General features: G+C 37.6%; 1 protein-coding gene across 4 annotated transcripts in view; it reads left to right on the top strand.

Annotated features, from left to right (window-relative positions):
- The window catches only part of ano5b (anoctamin 5b), a 42,469-nt gene that overhangs the window by 980 nt on the left and 23,340 nt on the right, over positions 1 to 18,149 (top strand). For 2 of the 4 annotated variants that reach the window (XM_072670953.1, XM_072670951.1), the window contains exons 2-3: positions 8,728 to 8,772; positions 13,246 to 13,304. In XM_072670953.1, coding sequence (XP_072527054.1) covers positions 8,728 to 8,772; positions 13,246 to 13,304 — 104 coding nt within the window. The remainder of the gene's footprint in view (positions 1 to 8,727; positions 8,773 to 13,245; positions 13,305 to 18,149) is intronic. The other 2 variants (XM_072670954.1, XM_072670952.1) reach the window with 1 other exon arrangement.

Here is an 18,149-nt window from a genome sequence, read left to right as displayed (position 1 = left end):
AATCACATTTACAGTGATCCCCTTATCCCAAAAATCCCAATTGCTGAAGTATTTCAGAGTCTTTGGTCACAGTCCAGTTCAAGATTTGCTTGATTAAATCACAACTCCCAAGCCATAACCGGGGAGTGTAAGGCAGGCTTTATTCTCCAGAGTGTGTCTTTTAGGTGAGGTCATGTTCTATTTCAAGTAACAAGGCACTTTCAAGTCTGTAGAAACCTCACGTTCCCTTGGGGGTGTGTCTGTGTCACGAATTGGCCATCGAAACCAGCGCAGAACCTTCATCAACCACCTCTTTCATAATTTAGTTCACAGTCTCACCACGTGGTGTGTGGTTTTGTGCTGACCAAATGTGGGATTCCTGCAGCCTCCTTATCAAATTCCTCACAGACCTCAGTGAGTCATGGTAGGAGTCATTTCTTAGACATTTTCTTTGGAATATTTGTGCCCTCGTAGCTCTTTGAACAGGGTGAAATGAAAGATGTCTTGGATAGACCGGAAGGAGGGTGCAGGGGTCAAAGTCTGACCCCTACACCCTCTTCTCAGACTTTGAAATTTCACAAATCTAATGTCAATATGGGATTATATACCTGTATAAGATGTTTATATGTTTTTATATTTGTTATATTTTAGTGTTCTTGGTTGTTTTTGGCTATTATGCCTTGACTTCCCTGTGTTGTGCTTCAGGAAAAAAACACACCTTTTATACACTTTATATGTCTAAATGTTTAAGGACATTCCTTCTAATAAATGCATTCAGCTACTTTATATTGTACCCATTGCTGACATAAATGTGCAAATGCAAACATACACACAGCTTGTCTAGTCCCTGTAGAGAAGTACTGCCAAAATAAAATAACCTTCTGGAACCTATTGGCACCATGGCTAATGCCAGGCATGGACTAGAGAGATGTAACATCCCCTGCTTTGAGCTGTGGAGCAGTACAGCTGTGTTCTCTGGAATGATGGTGCTCCATTTTGGGATGAGGTTGGGTGATGATGATCTAATATCCTGACCTTGCTAATGCTTTTGTTGCTAAATGCAGTCAGATCCTCACTGCAATGCTCCAAATCTAGTAGAAAACCTTCCCTGGACAGTAGAGACAGAGTCCTTTTTTTAATACACTTGATTTCAGACGAAACAATGAATGAGCCGAAGTCCCAATACTTTTGTTTTTATGGTGTAACATGAATGGGCAGGACTAGGTGGATATATGCAGATTCGTTGGATTTTGTGACCTCCAAACAAGGCGCTTTCAAAATGGCCTGTTTTAGTGGCGGGGCTGAATGGAAAGAAAATGTATATACTGCTACAGACGTTTTTGTTTACAAAAGAAAAGCACTGGAGCATATTCTTTCCATGATATGGCCCCTAAAGGCAGTATGTCATATCTAAAGATTGCTTTGTATACATAAGCCAAATATATGCTGTATACTGTAAAGACTCCCTTATACTGATATTTCTTTCTTCTAATAGTACTAAGCCACTCTGACAGGCACTCTGTTTGTAAATCCTCAAGAGTATTCTTCTTCTTATTACCACATAATAAATGGCCAACCCCATTAGTGACCTGCATGGAGCTGAAATGAGTCAGCAGCAGAGCTCTTGTTCCACAACTCTGTGACAAATTGATTGGTCTGTGCTAAACAGCCCCAAGAAAGAGGAATGTCAGGAATGCTTGTGGATGTATGAATGTATGCATGTTTTGCTCGGACCTGTTTCATGCTTTTCTGCAACTTCCCTGACTGGGCCCCTGTGTTTGCTGTGTGGTGAATAAGAACTATTTGAAAGAAGCTCAGAGATGACCTGCAGTTATGGGGAAATGCCTGCTCAACAGCAAAGTGTAAGAATGCTATGTGAGGGAAACCTTCAGCCAAGTCTCTTTTTAACTGGAAGAAATGCTGCAGCCATTTATTCTGAAATTAACTACTCACTAATTCATATTTGATTGGCTTAAGATATTTAAGCTTCTCTTCTACTGTTTAGGGGTCTGCTTTATCTGCCTTGAGCCGTTGAACTTTGAGAGCACCTCCTTGCTTAATTTTTATACACAAGAGGCCTAAATCTAGAGGTAATGCCCGAAAGGCCTGAAATATACAACCATCTGCACTGTTTATGTGAAGAAATGCCATATTGATTTTGTTAGGTATCAGGTTGATATCAGCATCAATATGAAATTGATCTCATTCAGTTCTCTAACAAATATATCCAAAAATAGCACAAACTCAATGTGTGGTGTCCTGTTAGCTTTATTTATTTAGCTGTATTCAGTATATTCTATTGTATTTAGTAGCGTCTAAGCTTGGAGGTATCTTTTTGATTGAGTATTTTTTTCTTAATAAAGAACGCAGAACTTTTGTAAGTCACTCTGAATAAAAGCATCTGCTAAATGCCTTAAATGTAAATGAACAATTCTTAAGACAGCTCTTTCTAAAGACCTAAAGTTTTTTTTTTATTGGCCAATGCTTAATATTTCAAAATTGGTATCTCTTGTTGTTGCTGTTGTTAGATGGGAGCTTGCTCGCTCACCCACTGACTAACTCAAGTTTAGCAGTCTGTACATTTTCCACAATGGGGTGCTGTTAGTCCTTTTGGTGCTTTTTATCAATGACACTGTGTCTTTGCTGTTTTAGCAGTATTGATAGATTAACTTTAGTGTTGACTGTTGTCCATGTCATCTACTGGGTGCTTCATGCTGTTAACGAAATAGTTTGAAAAAGTGTTGGGGGGGCAATGGCGATATCTAGTATTTTACAGTTACATCTAAAATATAGAATTTGGAACTGCATCTACGAGAAATACGTTATTAAATCTGCTGATCAACTTGTTACTCTTAAATGCCCACACAATATAATACCAAACAATATTGATTGATAACAAAAGCTTAGTTAACTGGAACACATACCATCTGCTACGTGTTTCATATTGTTTAAAAAGAGCAGTTCAAAATGTGTAAAAAGTAAACAATAATTAATACTTAGGTTTCAGTAAATTCTGCTTTGCTTTTGTTATAGTCTACAGCACTTTGTAAGAATTCCTTTGGTTTAATTGTACAGGAAGCAGAACAGCAGAAAAGGGCTTAATCAAAGCAGACTGGTGTCTGGTTTAGGGTTTATAAGACATTCTTTCAGCATGAAGTAGTAGTACTCTGAATGGTTCATTAATTTATTAATGCTAAAACTAAATACCATCTGGGCTCATATTCATAAACCCTCCCAGGGCAGGAATGTTGGTCTAGTGTATTTTCCAGTCAATAAAGTCATCATAAATAAAAATGAAACCTGATCCTGTATCAGCACTCTGCTTTAAGAAGCTTTATGTTACATAAACAAATACTATACTATTTTATATTTCCTGAAATATAAAATAATGTGAAATATTGTTGAAATTCTAAATATGGAATTGCATCATTCCTTACATGAGGATTTTTTTTAAACCTATGCTAAAATATATGTCGGGCCTTTAGTGAGTTAGTGTTAAGAGGCTGCAGAAAGTGGGTTACATAATTACTGTAGTTAATAATAGAGCAACAACTCTTCATTAGTTTTGAATCAGAAATATGTAGTTAACTTTAAGTACATCTGAACACTTTGTTATAAATGGAACAATAGAAATTATTTATTTTTTTTGTGCTGGGTTGTGATGAATAACTGTATGTTAAATAAGTGTCTGACTGAAACACCCGTTTTCTCAGTAGATTTTTAATAATGAGAACCTTTGTTCTGTGTTTGAAGTAGAGCTTCTATATTCATCAGCATTTCAGGCATTGACCGTTAAGCGCTCGTTATGGCCTGTAGTGGCCTGACACTTTATGTGTTCTACTTTGCAGTGGCTATTCTCTAACCCCATCCCTAACATTCCTCTTTTTTATATAATTAACCAAGCACTTAAACCTGCCATATGGCTTTACCTACTACAGCTTCAATGTTGCTTTGTCTCTGAGTCTCTTTTGTATAGTCTCTAAAAAGTCTTTCTGCATTTTGTAAATTTAATGTATTGACCCAACTGTGACGTTTAAGATGCTGATTTAAGGACAAACTGGGGAGATTTTGCTTATTTATAAACAAATTGTAGTTGCGTATAGTCTACTCACCAAAAGTGTGTGGGCGGTTTTAGGCCCAGGCCATGGAAGAAATTAGTTATTGTTTCAACGGGATATTGTAGTGTCACTGAATAAAAATGGTGGCAATTAACTTTCTGTTTGACTATTATATACTGTTATAATATTTGACCTTTTCTTACTTCGTTTTATGATACTTCACTTGAACTAGACCTGTTTCTTCATAGAACAGAACCTGACTAGCATATAGATAATGGCAATGATGCTGTTTAATATTTAGTTTTTCAGGCAGTGAACATGGAACACCCATTTAATAGACTGCAAGGCATATACTTAAGTACTTACATGAAGTGGTTCACTGTGGTGTGCTTTGTCACGTTTCCCCTGTTTATCTTGGAATTGACGGCCTCTCTTATCAGGGCAGACCGTATGGGAAGCTCCGTAGAAAGAGCACAACACTGACAGCCATGAAGTCCCGATATATTCCCAGGATGTCTTCTTTGTGTGGGTGGGGTGCCTATTTAGTCTCTACACCCATGCCGAATAATAAAATTCTAGAAAATAGTGATGTGTTTAAAAAGGAAGAAACTGACCAGTATTAAATATTGAATTATTATAAATATTGGAGTATTTAATCATTTATGATCTTACCTTTTGTTGGCATGCAGTATGTTCTTGTATGATGTTAGTATATGATTTATGTAACTAAATCTTCAATATTTTCAGTGCTTTTAGCACTGGACAACTGTAGAATAAATAAGGCAGATTAAGACAAACTATAAACCGCAACCACTGTATTGTAGCTGGTTGGAAGTTTGCTCATTATGCTTTAATTATAATTAATGTATTAATTATATCTAAGTTTGTAAGTATCTAAGTATGTTTAATTATATCTTTAACTTTATCTATCTTTATTTATTTTTTTTGTCTTGATGCTGTACTTTTGCCATATCACCCACCTTAACTGCTTATGCTTTCAGTGTAATGGAATGGTATTCAGTTGTTGCTGATGCTATATTCATCTACCTCTGTAACATGATTAAACTGTTAGCCGTTGTAAATGCATTTACTGAATGTCATAAATGTAATGTAACCGAAATCCCATCAATCCGTGTAACTGGTAAGTGGTTCAAGTTACCCAGCTGATAGTAAACAGCATAAATTATTGATCCTCTTGTAGCTTGACGCCTTTGAGGTTATGGCAAACATGTCAGGGACCTAAGAAAAGGGGAGTGATGGTTACTATAGAAACAGTCAAGTAGCAGGCCAGGAAGTGTTACAGTCCTAAATGTTACATGCAAAGGATGTGAAAAACTGAGAATAGTGCTTCACTAACAGAACAGTAACAGAAGAGTAAATGCTGCATACTGTTTGAATGACTAGTTTAGCAGGGCATAGGGGACATACTGTTTAATTGCAATCTGAAAAATATATAACCAGTTAAGTCAAGGTGTTTTGCATCATATTGCGAGTGTGTAGGAGTGTTCTGCTTGAGCGTTCCTGTAATTCTGCAGCTGAGGTTGTTCACAAACACCCTGTAACAAAACGAAAGGGTTTGGAGAGGAATGTGCTCACCTCCATGATCACGAATATGTTAGTATTGCATAACGGTTTTACACAAGGGGCAAAAATGAACAGTAAGGGGGGGAGAGCACTCAAGCCCTCACCCACACAGGCCGATAGTTATCGTGTGATATGGGAGAAACCGAAATAGAAAGTAGAATGGTCAACTAACTCTGAGAGAAAAGTGTAAGAGAGAACAAGAACATGGGGGATCTACATGACAACGCTGAACTGAGGACACTTAAGTGTACATAAAATATATTACATCAACACATTTTTGTCTGTCATTTATTTTCAATAAACAACAGTTGTGTTGATGTATAGACGTGAATATGATGTACACAATTGAATCAGTTTAGTGCATCACATTTTGCCCGGCCTAGAGTAGTCTTTTGCCATTTGACTTGGCTGAGTTACATTGTGCAAACACACAGGCACGAGGAAGGTATCTGGCCAGTGGTCACTGGACAGTCACTGATTGCTGAAATAAAAGTGGCATTAACCAAAGTTGTAATTTTATGTATGTCCTTGCTTGAAATATTATTGTGACTAGGCCTGTCGTGATTACATAATACCTAATCACAGTTATTTGTGACAACTATTTTTCTCACAGTTGATTTTCCATATCCAACATGCAATGTAAATTAAGTGTATTTCCTTTTCAAAACAGAAACGATCTGTTAGTTAATTGGGTGTGACATTTTCATCTTAAAGCAACACTATGGAAAATTGAATTTTCTTGCTCCTGGGCTTCCCCTACAATACAGAAGTGTAATTTGCACTCTGAGCCACCAATAGAGCACACGTTTCTGGCCGGGCTAAGAGATACAAAACCGTCACTGAAAGTGAAAAGCATGTGGGTTAACGTGGTAAAGTAATTTTACTAAATTTTACACAAATATGACTCAAGTTCTCGCTGAACCCAGAGTAGCAACAAGAGAACTTTTAGAACTCTTCCGTTCATCAGATCTGTAGCTTATGTCTTCCCACAACATACAGCTCATCCTTAAAACCTTGCACAATGGGACATTACTCGCAAGGATGACTTCTAAGAGGAATGTGTATTTTGGATCCACATTAATGTCTGCCTCCCCATTACAGAAGTATCTGTGACATTTGGGTGACAGTTGCTTGCAGCCGGTGGTGGTATGGTAAAACTAGACCTGCCTGGTCTTGTTTAGTGTACCACAGTGCTTTCCAGGGAAGCTGAAGTAAATTCTATCAAGACCCCCCCCCCCCCCCCACGGAATACGAGTACACATTTATCATTTCAAGAGATTTATCTTTTCTGTGATCACACTCACATTAGGATATGCCAGCCTGGAAAAGATGACCACTTGTGTAAACATGTTTACTTGATTGAAGCTATAAATTTTGTTTGCCCTGCTCATGACCTTTTATGCCTCAATGATGTCTTTGTTTTCCGGTTTTTGACAAACACATCTGTACTGCGAGGTTATGGTGACTGTTTGATAAGGAGAATTTCTATTTTTGCCTCTATGATTGATTAATCTTGGAAATAGATATTTACCACTACTGTGGAAGCATTGTGGCATGTGTGTGCATGTGTGTGGTTTTGGGTGTTGTCCTCAAGTTGACAGTTGGGCTTTCTTGTTTGACACATCTGAGATGGTATGGTGTCCTGTGTCGAGTGTAGGTAGACTGTACCAGTATTAATGTGGAAACTCTAAATTTATACTAGCATCATTTTAAAAGCAGTTGAAATTATTAAAATATTTTCAGGGGAAACTTCCTGAGGTAAAATTGCTTTGTGCTTACTACCTGTAGGGCAACGTTTGATGGTGGCAGGTAGAGGCCTTTTTGTTGGTTGTATCACTGAGAAGGTATTGCATTGTAAAACAGCTACCAAGTATTTCATTTATTTGTTAATTGTATTAACCACAGTTTGAGACTGTGAGACAATATGCATATAAAATGTAATGTTCTGTGAAGTTGCTGGATCATATAAATATATTTGTTGCTGTGTAATTAATGGGAAATCTGTCTTTTCTTTTAAGTCTCTTTCAAATATACATTACTCTAAGCCCCATTCATAATTGTATAGTGTATTCATTATATGTCTAAAGTTATCTGCTCTGTTACTTGTAACATTGTGCTCATCACATAAACTCATATTGTAATAATAGTACATTTACTGTTAATTATTCAGACCTATATTGAATACTGTCCTGTGGTATTGTACCTACAGATGAAATTTCAGCCTTGCAACTGTGAGAACCATTCGAGAGCCATGTAGGTGACATAACATGACACCTCACACAGAAATCGCATAGCATAGCCTAGCATTGTCAGTGTGTTTTTATTTATTTATTTTTTTGCTCTGTATCAAGAACATTTGTAATTATTCCAAAGCTGTGATGTTCTGTTGCTGGGGCTCTATATAAAAAGTCAAGACTGCTACCTGCTACAGTTTTGGGGGTTTGGTTTTACAGCTCAGTTCAGATTGTTCTGTGTTTTCTTTTCAGTGTAGAGACAAGTGTTTGAGTTTCACAATATGCCATATCCATGCACTAAACTCTCATTATTCAACTATATCCATTATAGGGCCCCTTTAAACAACCCCACAAAAATATTTAGACCTCTTTCTTCAGTTTTTCTCTGTTTAACCTTAAATGTCTAACTGGAAAAAGAACCAGTTGTGCTTTTGTTTTCGAAAGAATTTGTTTTCACAGGTAAGCATGGCTTTGGTGGGTATTGTTTGTGAAACTGCCACTGTAAGTGACAGTTTTGCAAGACCAGGTGTTTCAGGTATCCTATTCCCAGCATTCATCACCTGCAGTAATATCACCATGACCAAGAGAAACTAACACCCACTACAACAGGCTGCAGTGCTGCTGGCTATCCTCCAACGCTCAGGGTTCAAACTAATGTTTAGAAAGAGTTTATAGCCTCACACACTTGTGAGATGAATATCTAGACTAGGTCTGTGTTTGTTTATTTTTTTTTTTTTGGGTGTTTTTAATTCTTATTCACACAGTCTGTCTCTTAACAGTGTTTTCTGTATTTAGAAACTAACACCAATATGTATATATATTTTTTGCTTAAACCCTCTCCCACTGCTTCTCATTCTCCCTCTCCGGTTAAGATGGTTTTGCGGTGTTGACAGGCTACAGGAAGACCTTTGTTGCAGGTATGGACAGAAACTGCTTTGATGTGCCGTTTGTCTGTCCATCCACCCACCAAGTCATGTTATCAACATTCCTGTCTGCTTAAAGATGAGAACTGTGCTTTGCTCAGCTTTGCTCTGTTGTGACTTGCCTGTTGGTTTTCCTGGTTTCTCCTTGCTTTAATTCCTAATTCTTTCATTTGTCTTGTTAGGGGCTAACTGATATATTAGTTATCAGTGTTGCTGAATGTTTAGTTTTTTACTGGAAACCCTGCAATATAACTTTGACATAGACATGAGAGAGAGATATAGGAGGCACTTTTCATTAAACTAGTTTTGACCCGTCCTCTCAACCAATCAGGTCGTGCCACGTCATCGGACCACGCCCCCTAGACAGCCCTCCCTCGACCAATTAAAAGCTTGCCTTTTCACCGGAAGTCCCGCCTTCCGGATATCCCTCCTTCCGGAAGTCCCGCTTAGTGTATTTTCCCGCCAGATTTAAAAGACGCCGTCCAATCGGATGGCTGGGGCACTTTTCATCAAACTTATTTGACAGGTCTCTTCCGACATTTGTTATCCATTCTCACATACCAATGCTGTGCCATGTGTACCTGTGTGTGTGTGTGTGTGTGTGTGTGTGTGTGTGTGTGTGTGTTTACCTGGCAGTGCCATCATGAATGGGTAATATTTGTGGTTGACTGTGGTAACAATGGCTTCTCCCACCAGTACTCATTTATTTACATTTACATTTATGGCATTTAGCAGACGCTCTTATCCAGAGCGACTTACAAGGTTACTTGTATTACAGAGGTGGGTCAGTGTAGTGTAGTGTTAGGTGTAGTGTAGTGTTAGGAGTCTTGGTGTAGCGCAGCACAGTCACCCAGACCGGGAATCGAACCCCAGTCTCCCACATGATGTGGTAGCTCAGTGGCAGGTAATGGTGTTATCTGCTGCGCCACGCCAACCATTACTCAGTGGGCAGAGTAAAACAGTTCAGTATCCAGCCACAAAGACAACAAATGAAGCAACCCATCTCCATATACATCATTTCTGTGTGATTCATTGTCCAAGTCTTGTAGTACATTAAACAGTATTAAAACAGGAGATATAGGTAATAGTTTATGTAAAAATAAATAAATTAATTAATTAAAAAAAGCCAAAAATTGTGCACAAACTGCTATCAAGGCTCAGATAAAAAAAAAGACACAAATAGCCAAAACTGAACTCCTCATTCACAGTTTTACACAGTAAGCAGTTGGTTTTGCACCATAAGCAGCTTCTTATTGTTGGGGGGGCTCTAAGTTACTATACCAGAGCTCATAATTCTAATGAGGGCAGTTTCTCTAATAACCATTTCCATAATTGTCCTTTCCCAAAGCCTCAGCTCTTTAAAATAAACTGGCAAATACTGATGATCCTTATCTGCAGTAAAATACCTGCTGCTTATATTGTAGTTGTTTCTCAGCTCTCATCAGACTGAAAGCAGTACATGAAATGTGCCATGACGTCATTCCTTTGTTAAAGCCATACATTTACAAATTTAAATGTTTTGTGTATTACACAAAACTGTAATACAAACTCATTTCTAGCAAATTGCCTAAATATTGCATGATTCTCGCAAACAGTCATGACAGCTGGCCTGTAATGTGAATGCTAGCTAGTCAGTAAAATTATGGTGAAAAAAAAAATGTTTTAAAATAAAGATCTTAGCCAATAATATTCTCAGGGGCCTTTTTTCTTACCACCAAGTGTCTAACTTTACATTTTCAATATATAGAAGGAAGATCCTTTTTATAGTTCACTTTTTGGGCTAAATCATGTGTATTAATGGTTGTTCCTGGATATTTCTTTATAATAATGAGATGGAATAATGAAAAAACAAACAACTTAATACTTTTAATACACAGTCATTGCTGTATAATACATGCCATAACACATGAAGGTGTACATTAGGTCTGACTTTCTATGATTAACGTAAATTTCAATCTTTTTGAGTAATTTTGTTCATTCTATATTAGTTATTGTCCACCATAAAGAATGTTAATAACTATTTGAACAAACAGAATCTAAAAACACTCAGCACGTAGGTTTGATCTGTCAAAATCATATTCAAATAGATTTGGTCACAGAATGAGCATAATGTATAGAATGTATCCGTTTTTATTCAACTGTAGCCTCTCTGACTATTGGAAACCCTTTGCTCAGGTCCTCAACAGTCTACCAAAAGGTTTGTCTGCCATATTTCCTTTCTTTATTTTGCTCATTATGCCCTTGGTTCCTCTTATTTACTCTTTGTTTTTAGTATGGTCATCCCCTCTATATTGGTGTGTTTGTGTGTGTTTGTGTGTGTGCTGTCAGACATGCTGTCCTGGTCTGTTTCTCAGCCTGCTTCTGTGCTTCAAGATTGCCTCAATGAGTCTGTCAGATGCTGTTGTCAGAGTGCCAGCTAGGGCAAACGCACTGTGAGCTTTATTGTGTGTTCAGCGTTTTAAAGTCCTGGTCTGCCAACTGTACTCAGCTTAATGAAAGGAGAGCCTACTCAGTATCATGGTTTGTGTCACTTGCCTTGCCCTGTGTGTGTACAAAAGGTTGTAATGGTACATACATACCGAACATTGCTGTCACAGAAAAACCTGGAATCTCCAAAATGTCGACTTTACCAGAGAAAGAAGAAAACTTTCTAACCTTGATAGCCTTTATTTAAGTTAGTTTAACATATTTTATGCCAATTTTTGGAGCATTTCTATGGGAATAGTCCTCATGAAATGATGACACAAAAAGAGAAAGAAGAACTGTCAGATTGCTCTTTCAAAAAGTGGAAAAAAAACAAACAAAACAAACACCCCCCCCCAAAGAAAAAGAAATAGAAGGTTTTTGCATGTCCATGACTAAAAAGTGTATATGCTTTATATGTTTATATGTGAAAATCTCTTACTGTGCAGTGTGTAGGAAACAGCTCCATTTTGATATGCAGAGTTCATGTTCAGTTCAGCTTACCCATCCCCACAGGAAGTCCTGTTTTTCCAACAGCGTTCCCACAAATGTGGTCAGCTTTAGTCATTGGTAATCCAGGGGGTTAACAGTGAAGTCTGTCTATGTCTGAGTTTATGAGTGTAGGGATAGGGGATGTAGGTGTATCTACTTGTGTAGTAATAATAATAATAATAATAATAACAATAAATAAAATAATAAGAAGAAATATTTATATATAAAAAGAATAAAAAATATATAATTGCTTGTAACAAGGTTGTTGAAGCTGAATGATTATACATAGCCTGGCAGATCCCCTCATCCCCTCCCCTACATTTGGTTTAAAGTGTTTAAAGTCATTTAAAAAATTTTGGTGTTGTCTTCTTTATCTACTACGATTTAAAATGAAAAGGGTAAGCATGGCATTGCATGTGAAACTGTCCCTGTAAGTGACAGAATTGCGAGAACAGATGTCACAGGTGTCCTTTTCCCCACATTAATCACCTACAGTAATAACACCATGGCCAAAAGAAAACGAACGCCCACGACAAGCGGCCTAAGCACTGCTGGCTGTTCTCCAAAGCTGGCTGTCCTTAAAATCTTACTGAGAGTTCTCCTAAAGTTCAGAGACCACCAAAAAAACATTGCAGACTTATCCTAGAGTAAAACTCAAAATCTAACTGTTCTGTTTATTCTTTATAGCTGGGAGATCTGTATTCCTACATCCTCAGCTCCTCAGAGATTCTAAGAATATTTGACCATTGACCTACAAAAGATGAGATGTGTAACATCTGCTCCTTTCCTTGTTTTTTTTTTCACATACAGATAAATATCAGTTCAGGTTGACTCAGTACTGAACATTTTAATCTTTCAGTTTTAGAGGATTGTGTGTGTGTGTGTGTGTGTGTGTGTGTGTGTGTGTGTGTGTGTGTGTGTGTGTGTGTGTGGACAATAATTTTTTTTTGCCCATTGACTGAGTGTGAAGAACACAACATTCTGTTCATTATGTAAAATATGACCCATGGTTCTCACGCTATTTCAAGTGTAGTGTAAGACTGTAACACCTTCAGTACAATATGAAAATATGTATAAAAATCAAAATGTAAAATTGTATTACTGATGCACCAATTACTTTTATTATTTCTCATTTATTTTTTGAAGAAACCACTAATATCAGACTATCAGAAACTGTTATCAATGATCTGAACTAGGATCTGGATGCACACCCTCGCTCAGTTTACTTATTGAAGGGCTTTTTGGAGGGTTTGTGTTTTGTTTTGTTTGTCAGCCACACACACTGTACAAGATCTAATTATAATAGAATCCCTGGACTCAAGAGACTTAACACATTTATTGAAAATCTAATGTAAATCTGACCTCAGAATTGAAGATCATATCAAACATATGTAATGTTAGTATTCAGTAATACTGTAGTGTTAAGTTGGGGAATATCTGCTCAAATAAATCTTTTTTTCCCCCTTCAAATGCCTTGTAAAGTCAGACACTGATTACCTTTGTCCTCAACAGAAAATAATGGCCTCCTCTCCAGCAGAGACAGGGGAACACCACTGCCAGGCCATCAGGAGGTAAGTGTCTGCTTCACCCTGACCTCTTTTTGAAGTTTACATTTCCAAGTGTTATTACCTAATTATATGTTTAGTTATATAATGAGTTTCACAGATGGTCACATGTATACTTGATGGACCATTTGACAGCTCGTATATTCATTTTTTTCTGTTTGGTTCATTTGAAACAACGAAAAAAAAAGTGGAGGACTCATTTTTGTTTTTCTCTCTTTACGTTGAAAATGAAGAAAACATGTAATTTGACCGGGAGTGGTCATCCCTTTGTACAAGAGACTTTCAAATAATAGAAAGGTGCTTGTAATTAATCCGGCAAGCCATATCTCACTTCCATTTTCTTAAACCATTACGTCAAAACCATTTAGCATCTTTCTCATGGTCTCCCATATACTTGACCACATTTAATTTCTTATAGTGTTTTCTGTGGGTTAGGGCCAGAAGCTGCCACTGCTTCCTGTCACTAATGGCTCTCTTGGTAATGAGGGTGGATGGACACACCATGTAGTTGTCATTTCATACACCCACAAATGGACAGCTCTATTTACCATATGCAGGCACTTTGTAGTTCTATAATTACAGACTGTAGCCCCTCTGTTTTTCTGCATCCTTTGTTAGCCTCCCGTCACCCTGTTCTTTAGTGATCAGGACCCTGCAGGACCACTTCAGGGCAGGAATTATTTGTGTGGTGGGTCGTTCTCAGCACTGCAGTGGCACTGACAGGGTAATGGCATGTAAGGACTGGAGGATAACCAACAAAAACAGCATCAGATGAGCTTCTGTCTCTGACTTCAAATAATACCTGCTCTGTGATGGTCCTGTTGGGTCCTAACCATTGATGAACAGGGTGAAAGGAGGCTAACAAAGTATGCAGAAAAACAGATGGACTACAGACTGGAATTGTAGAACTACAAAGTGCTCTTATATGCTAAATATGGTAAGAGGAGCTGATAGAATGGAGAGTACGGGCAGAAACAAGGAGGTAGTGTTAATGTTATGGTTGATTGGTATTATATAATGCAAGCATAGCTTATCAATATAACTTACAACTGCTCCATTGAAGAGTCAGTATTCTTTTATTATGATCATTCATTCATTTTGGCACTGGATTACTTTAACCTGGGCAATAGTATAAGTGATTGCTGGAAGAATCTTCAATGTGTAGCTTTTGTCCGATATATAGTTATTCCAGAGTGAATAACCTGTTTTTGTTCAAACTGACCACGATAATACATTAACAAAACCTGCTAATAAATCTGGATTATTTAGTCATGTGGTTATTGTACATCCAGAACATATCTGGTAGTTTGGGGAAATTACACAGGTGCTTCATTCCATATAAATCATTCAATCAAATCCCTTCCAGATTACAAAACCTCCTGTGGTAAAACTAATCCAGCTCAAATAGTGCCTTCACCAAGACCAGGACTAATAAATTGATTATATTGTGACATGTGTAACTGAATGCATTGGAGCTGGTACAAAGTGATTTGGTTTAGAGGAGCTTGGTCTGGCGTGGTCTAAGAGCAAACGCTTCACACCTTCACAACACATACAACAGTGCCATCAGCCTGGCAGCACAAGGGCCTGATTAAACCCAAGGGCATGTGAGACGAGCTGCAGCTATAATTAAAGGCTTGACTGTGCTCTTTATGCTTAGTCTAGTGCTGCTACATTCACTTTCTTCTTCTTCTTCTTCTGAATAACTTTTATAACATTTTTACATTTTAACATTAGGATAGAATATAAGTACTTTATTTATCGAAAGAGGAATTTGCAGTGTTATTGTAGCAATACAATAACAGATTGTGTATAATAAATATAGAATAGTGCATAATATTTAAATCCGATTTATTTGAGAGCAACAGTTGGTATTGCACTGAATAGCTGGAGATAGTTTAATGATCGCTGATTACTGAGCTTAACAGCAAAAACATCACCTCACAGTGTCCGTATTACGAAAGTGAGTGTCATAACAGTATAAGTGGGTATCATGTTATTTAAATGGTCCAAATATAGAGGCCTAACATTCAACTGAATATGTATAAAATGCAACTGAACTTTAATTTTAATGTAATCCTAACCTCAACCATACCATTGAATCAACCCTAATTCCTAAAACTAACCCTAACTTTAACCTAACTCTTAAATCTAACCCTAAATCTAAATCTGAAAGGTATGGTTAGGGTTAGGTGTAAGGTGACATTCAATAGACAGTCATTTACATTTAACTTTAGATATTCATTTGAATATTTGTTGACTGCCATGTGATGATTAATAAGGCAACTACAATCCACCATATATCAGTAAAGTGATGCCTAAAAGTGTAATAACAGTTAAAGGTTAGAGTGCAGGTAAAACGTCTGTCAAAACACTGAGCTGTACAGTGTAATTCAACACCGTTCAGTCAGCAGGTCATCAGAACTGTTCCTACTGTAGGGAGACTCATTCTATGTTTAGAGCATTGGGTAAGAATGATCTCGTATGGTGCTCATTAATGCAGGTTACAGTTTGAGAAACTTCCTATAACTATTATTGCAAGTCTGGGGGTTTATAGTGAGATACTATTTTTGAAAAGTAACTTGAAGTATGCTTTTTAAATTTTTTTTAATTTATTTATTATTTTTTTTAGTTCTATCCACTATGCTGGATACATTGCTGAACCCACGTTCTGACTGTAGTAATTCTTTATTATTTTTGTCTAAACATAGGCCTAGCTCTGTGGTTTGTTCTGAAGCTTGTTGTGAGCAGATAAGTGGAGCAGACTGATTGCCCCAGTTATTCTCACATGGCAGATGTTGTGAGAAAAGGCCTGATAGTTCCAAAAAGCGCTGTGAGGAAGTAATGGGCTGTTTCTTTCATTGCACTGAATTTATGTAGTTTTGGTTTGTAGTATGCCCAGTATTCCTGCTACATTTTGATTTCCAAAGTGTAGGGCTTGCTCTGAGCTGTGCACAAGAGCCATGTTTGGCAGAGCCACAACTGGCACATTTTTCCTCTGAATTGCTGGTTGAAGCTGGATCGAGATAAAAATAACTGCTGTGGTTAGAGAATGCAGCTGGTTGTCTCTTTGACGTTGCTTCTGGTTTGTATCATGCCAAGGTCAAACTGTAGGGTTTCTTACTTTAATATTTATGAAGCATTACAGTAAACCTCAGTGATTTCCGAAATACAGTTTTGCAGAAGTGGCATGAGAATGCTGAGGTTCACAGCTAGGAGGGAACAACAAGGCCCAAACGCAGGGCTCATTCAGGCGGACTGTGGAGTAAACTAGCTGAACTCTTATCTGCAGTGTGTGAGTGAGGCCAACTTTCAATCTGAGTCTTGCTAACACAGCATGCGGCATGAAAGCCCTAGATCTGCTCTGTTTAACCTGCTAGCTTAGGAATGTTTGATTGATGTGCTAGCTCACATTGAGGTATGGAAGCTGAATTTATGCTTAGGCTGTAGCTGAGAACTGTAAATATAGACTGCATTTAGACAAGAATATTTAATGGTTATTTCAGGGATGTGATTTGATCCAGTGGATTTTTATGGACTTTTATATTGTAGTAGATCGTGCATCAGCTGTTTTAAGTTCCGTCTAGTTCCGAGTCTTGTTTTAGCAGAGTGTCCTCTAGCGTCTTCTAGGCGTCATTTCCAGACATGGCTCAGAGCCTGGAGGAGGAGTGTTCTCAGACTAACAGAACAGTTTAGAGTCTGCACTGTGAAGCTATTTGACAGTAGAACAAGAAAATGTAACATAATGTCTTGCTTCAAGCCTTTTGAATAAACTTGAGCCACTTTTTCTCCAGATGTTTGTCTGTTTTCTATTGTTCTTGCCCATGCTGCTAAACCACCCCAGCTTCTTTGTAGTTGAGCGATGATTAAGATCCTATTTTGTTGTTTGCAGTAAAATCATAGTGCATTCCTAAAATGTTGAAGTAGTTATTTCACTTCAGTTCACAGTGTGTACCACCTTAAACTTGACACTATCAAAGAGGAAATGGTTTTATTGCAGCGTAAAGTAACTAGGAGCTAAATGACCAGGGATAATTTTTAAAAATTATATTATAAACACAATATAAAAGTAATAATAAAAAGCTGACATAATAACATTCATACAAACAAAGTGATTTAGACCAGTATTAATTATCAGCACATCTTACCAGTACATCTTACCACATTTTACTTGTGTGGCAGTATTATTTATACAAACCCAAAGGTCTGATTCTTGCACTGTATAGTAACCTGAATCTATATAATCTGATATAATAAAGGGTTGTTTATTTGCAGCACAGTTAAAGACACACAACACAAGACACAAGTTCTCCCCAGTCTGGACACAGTCCCTTTTTTTCACAGTGCTGTGCTGTTTGAGAAATTGCTGAAATTGTTCTCTCTGTGGCTTTGCAGCTGGGGCTGTGCAGCCATCAATAAGAATAAATGGAATTCAATAACTCAGGCTCATGTCTTGTTAATGGAGGAGAGGCAGAGTGAGCTGAGCTGCTCCCTCACTAATATTCCTGAGAAACAAAGTGGTTCCCTAATGGAACCACTGTGGATTAGCTCTTGCATTTAATTAACATTAAGCATGGTGGGCCTAGCGGGTGACCGCTTTCTCTGTTACTGTATTATGCTCAGTTACTCATTATTCATTTTTTTCTTATTTCAATGCAGCACCTCGACCAGATGCTTTTTGTAGCAATCAGCAAGCTTCTGGCAGAATTCTGGTTAGATATTTGACCACTTTTCTTGGCAGAATTTGTAGAGTTCAATTAAACTTGTTTCTGACACAGACCTTTTATTGACAGTAGGGTTGAGGGATGGCTGTTTGAGAAGAATAATTTAAAAGCTTAGTCCACCTTCTTT

This window comes from Salminus brasiliensis, chromosome 25 (genome assembly GCF_030463535.1).
Source record: "Salminus brasiliensis chromosome 25, fSalBra1.hap2, whole genome shotgun sequence".
NCBI classification, from domain to species: domain Eukaryota; kingdom Metazoa; phylum Chordata; class Actinopteri; order Characiformes; family Bryconidae; genus Salminus; species Salminus brasiliensis.
Note: the sequence above shows the minus strand (reverse complement) of the source record. Positions and strands in the feature narration are given on the sequence as shown.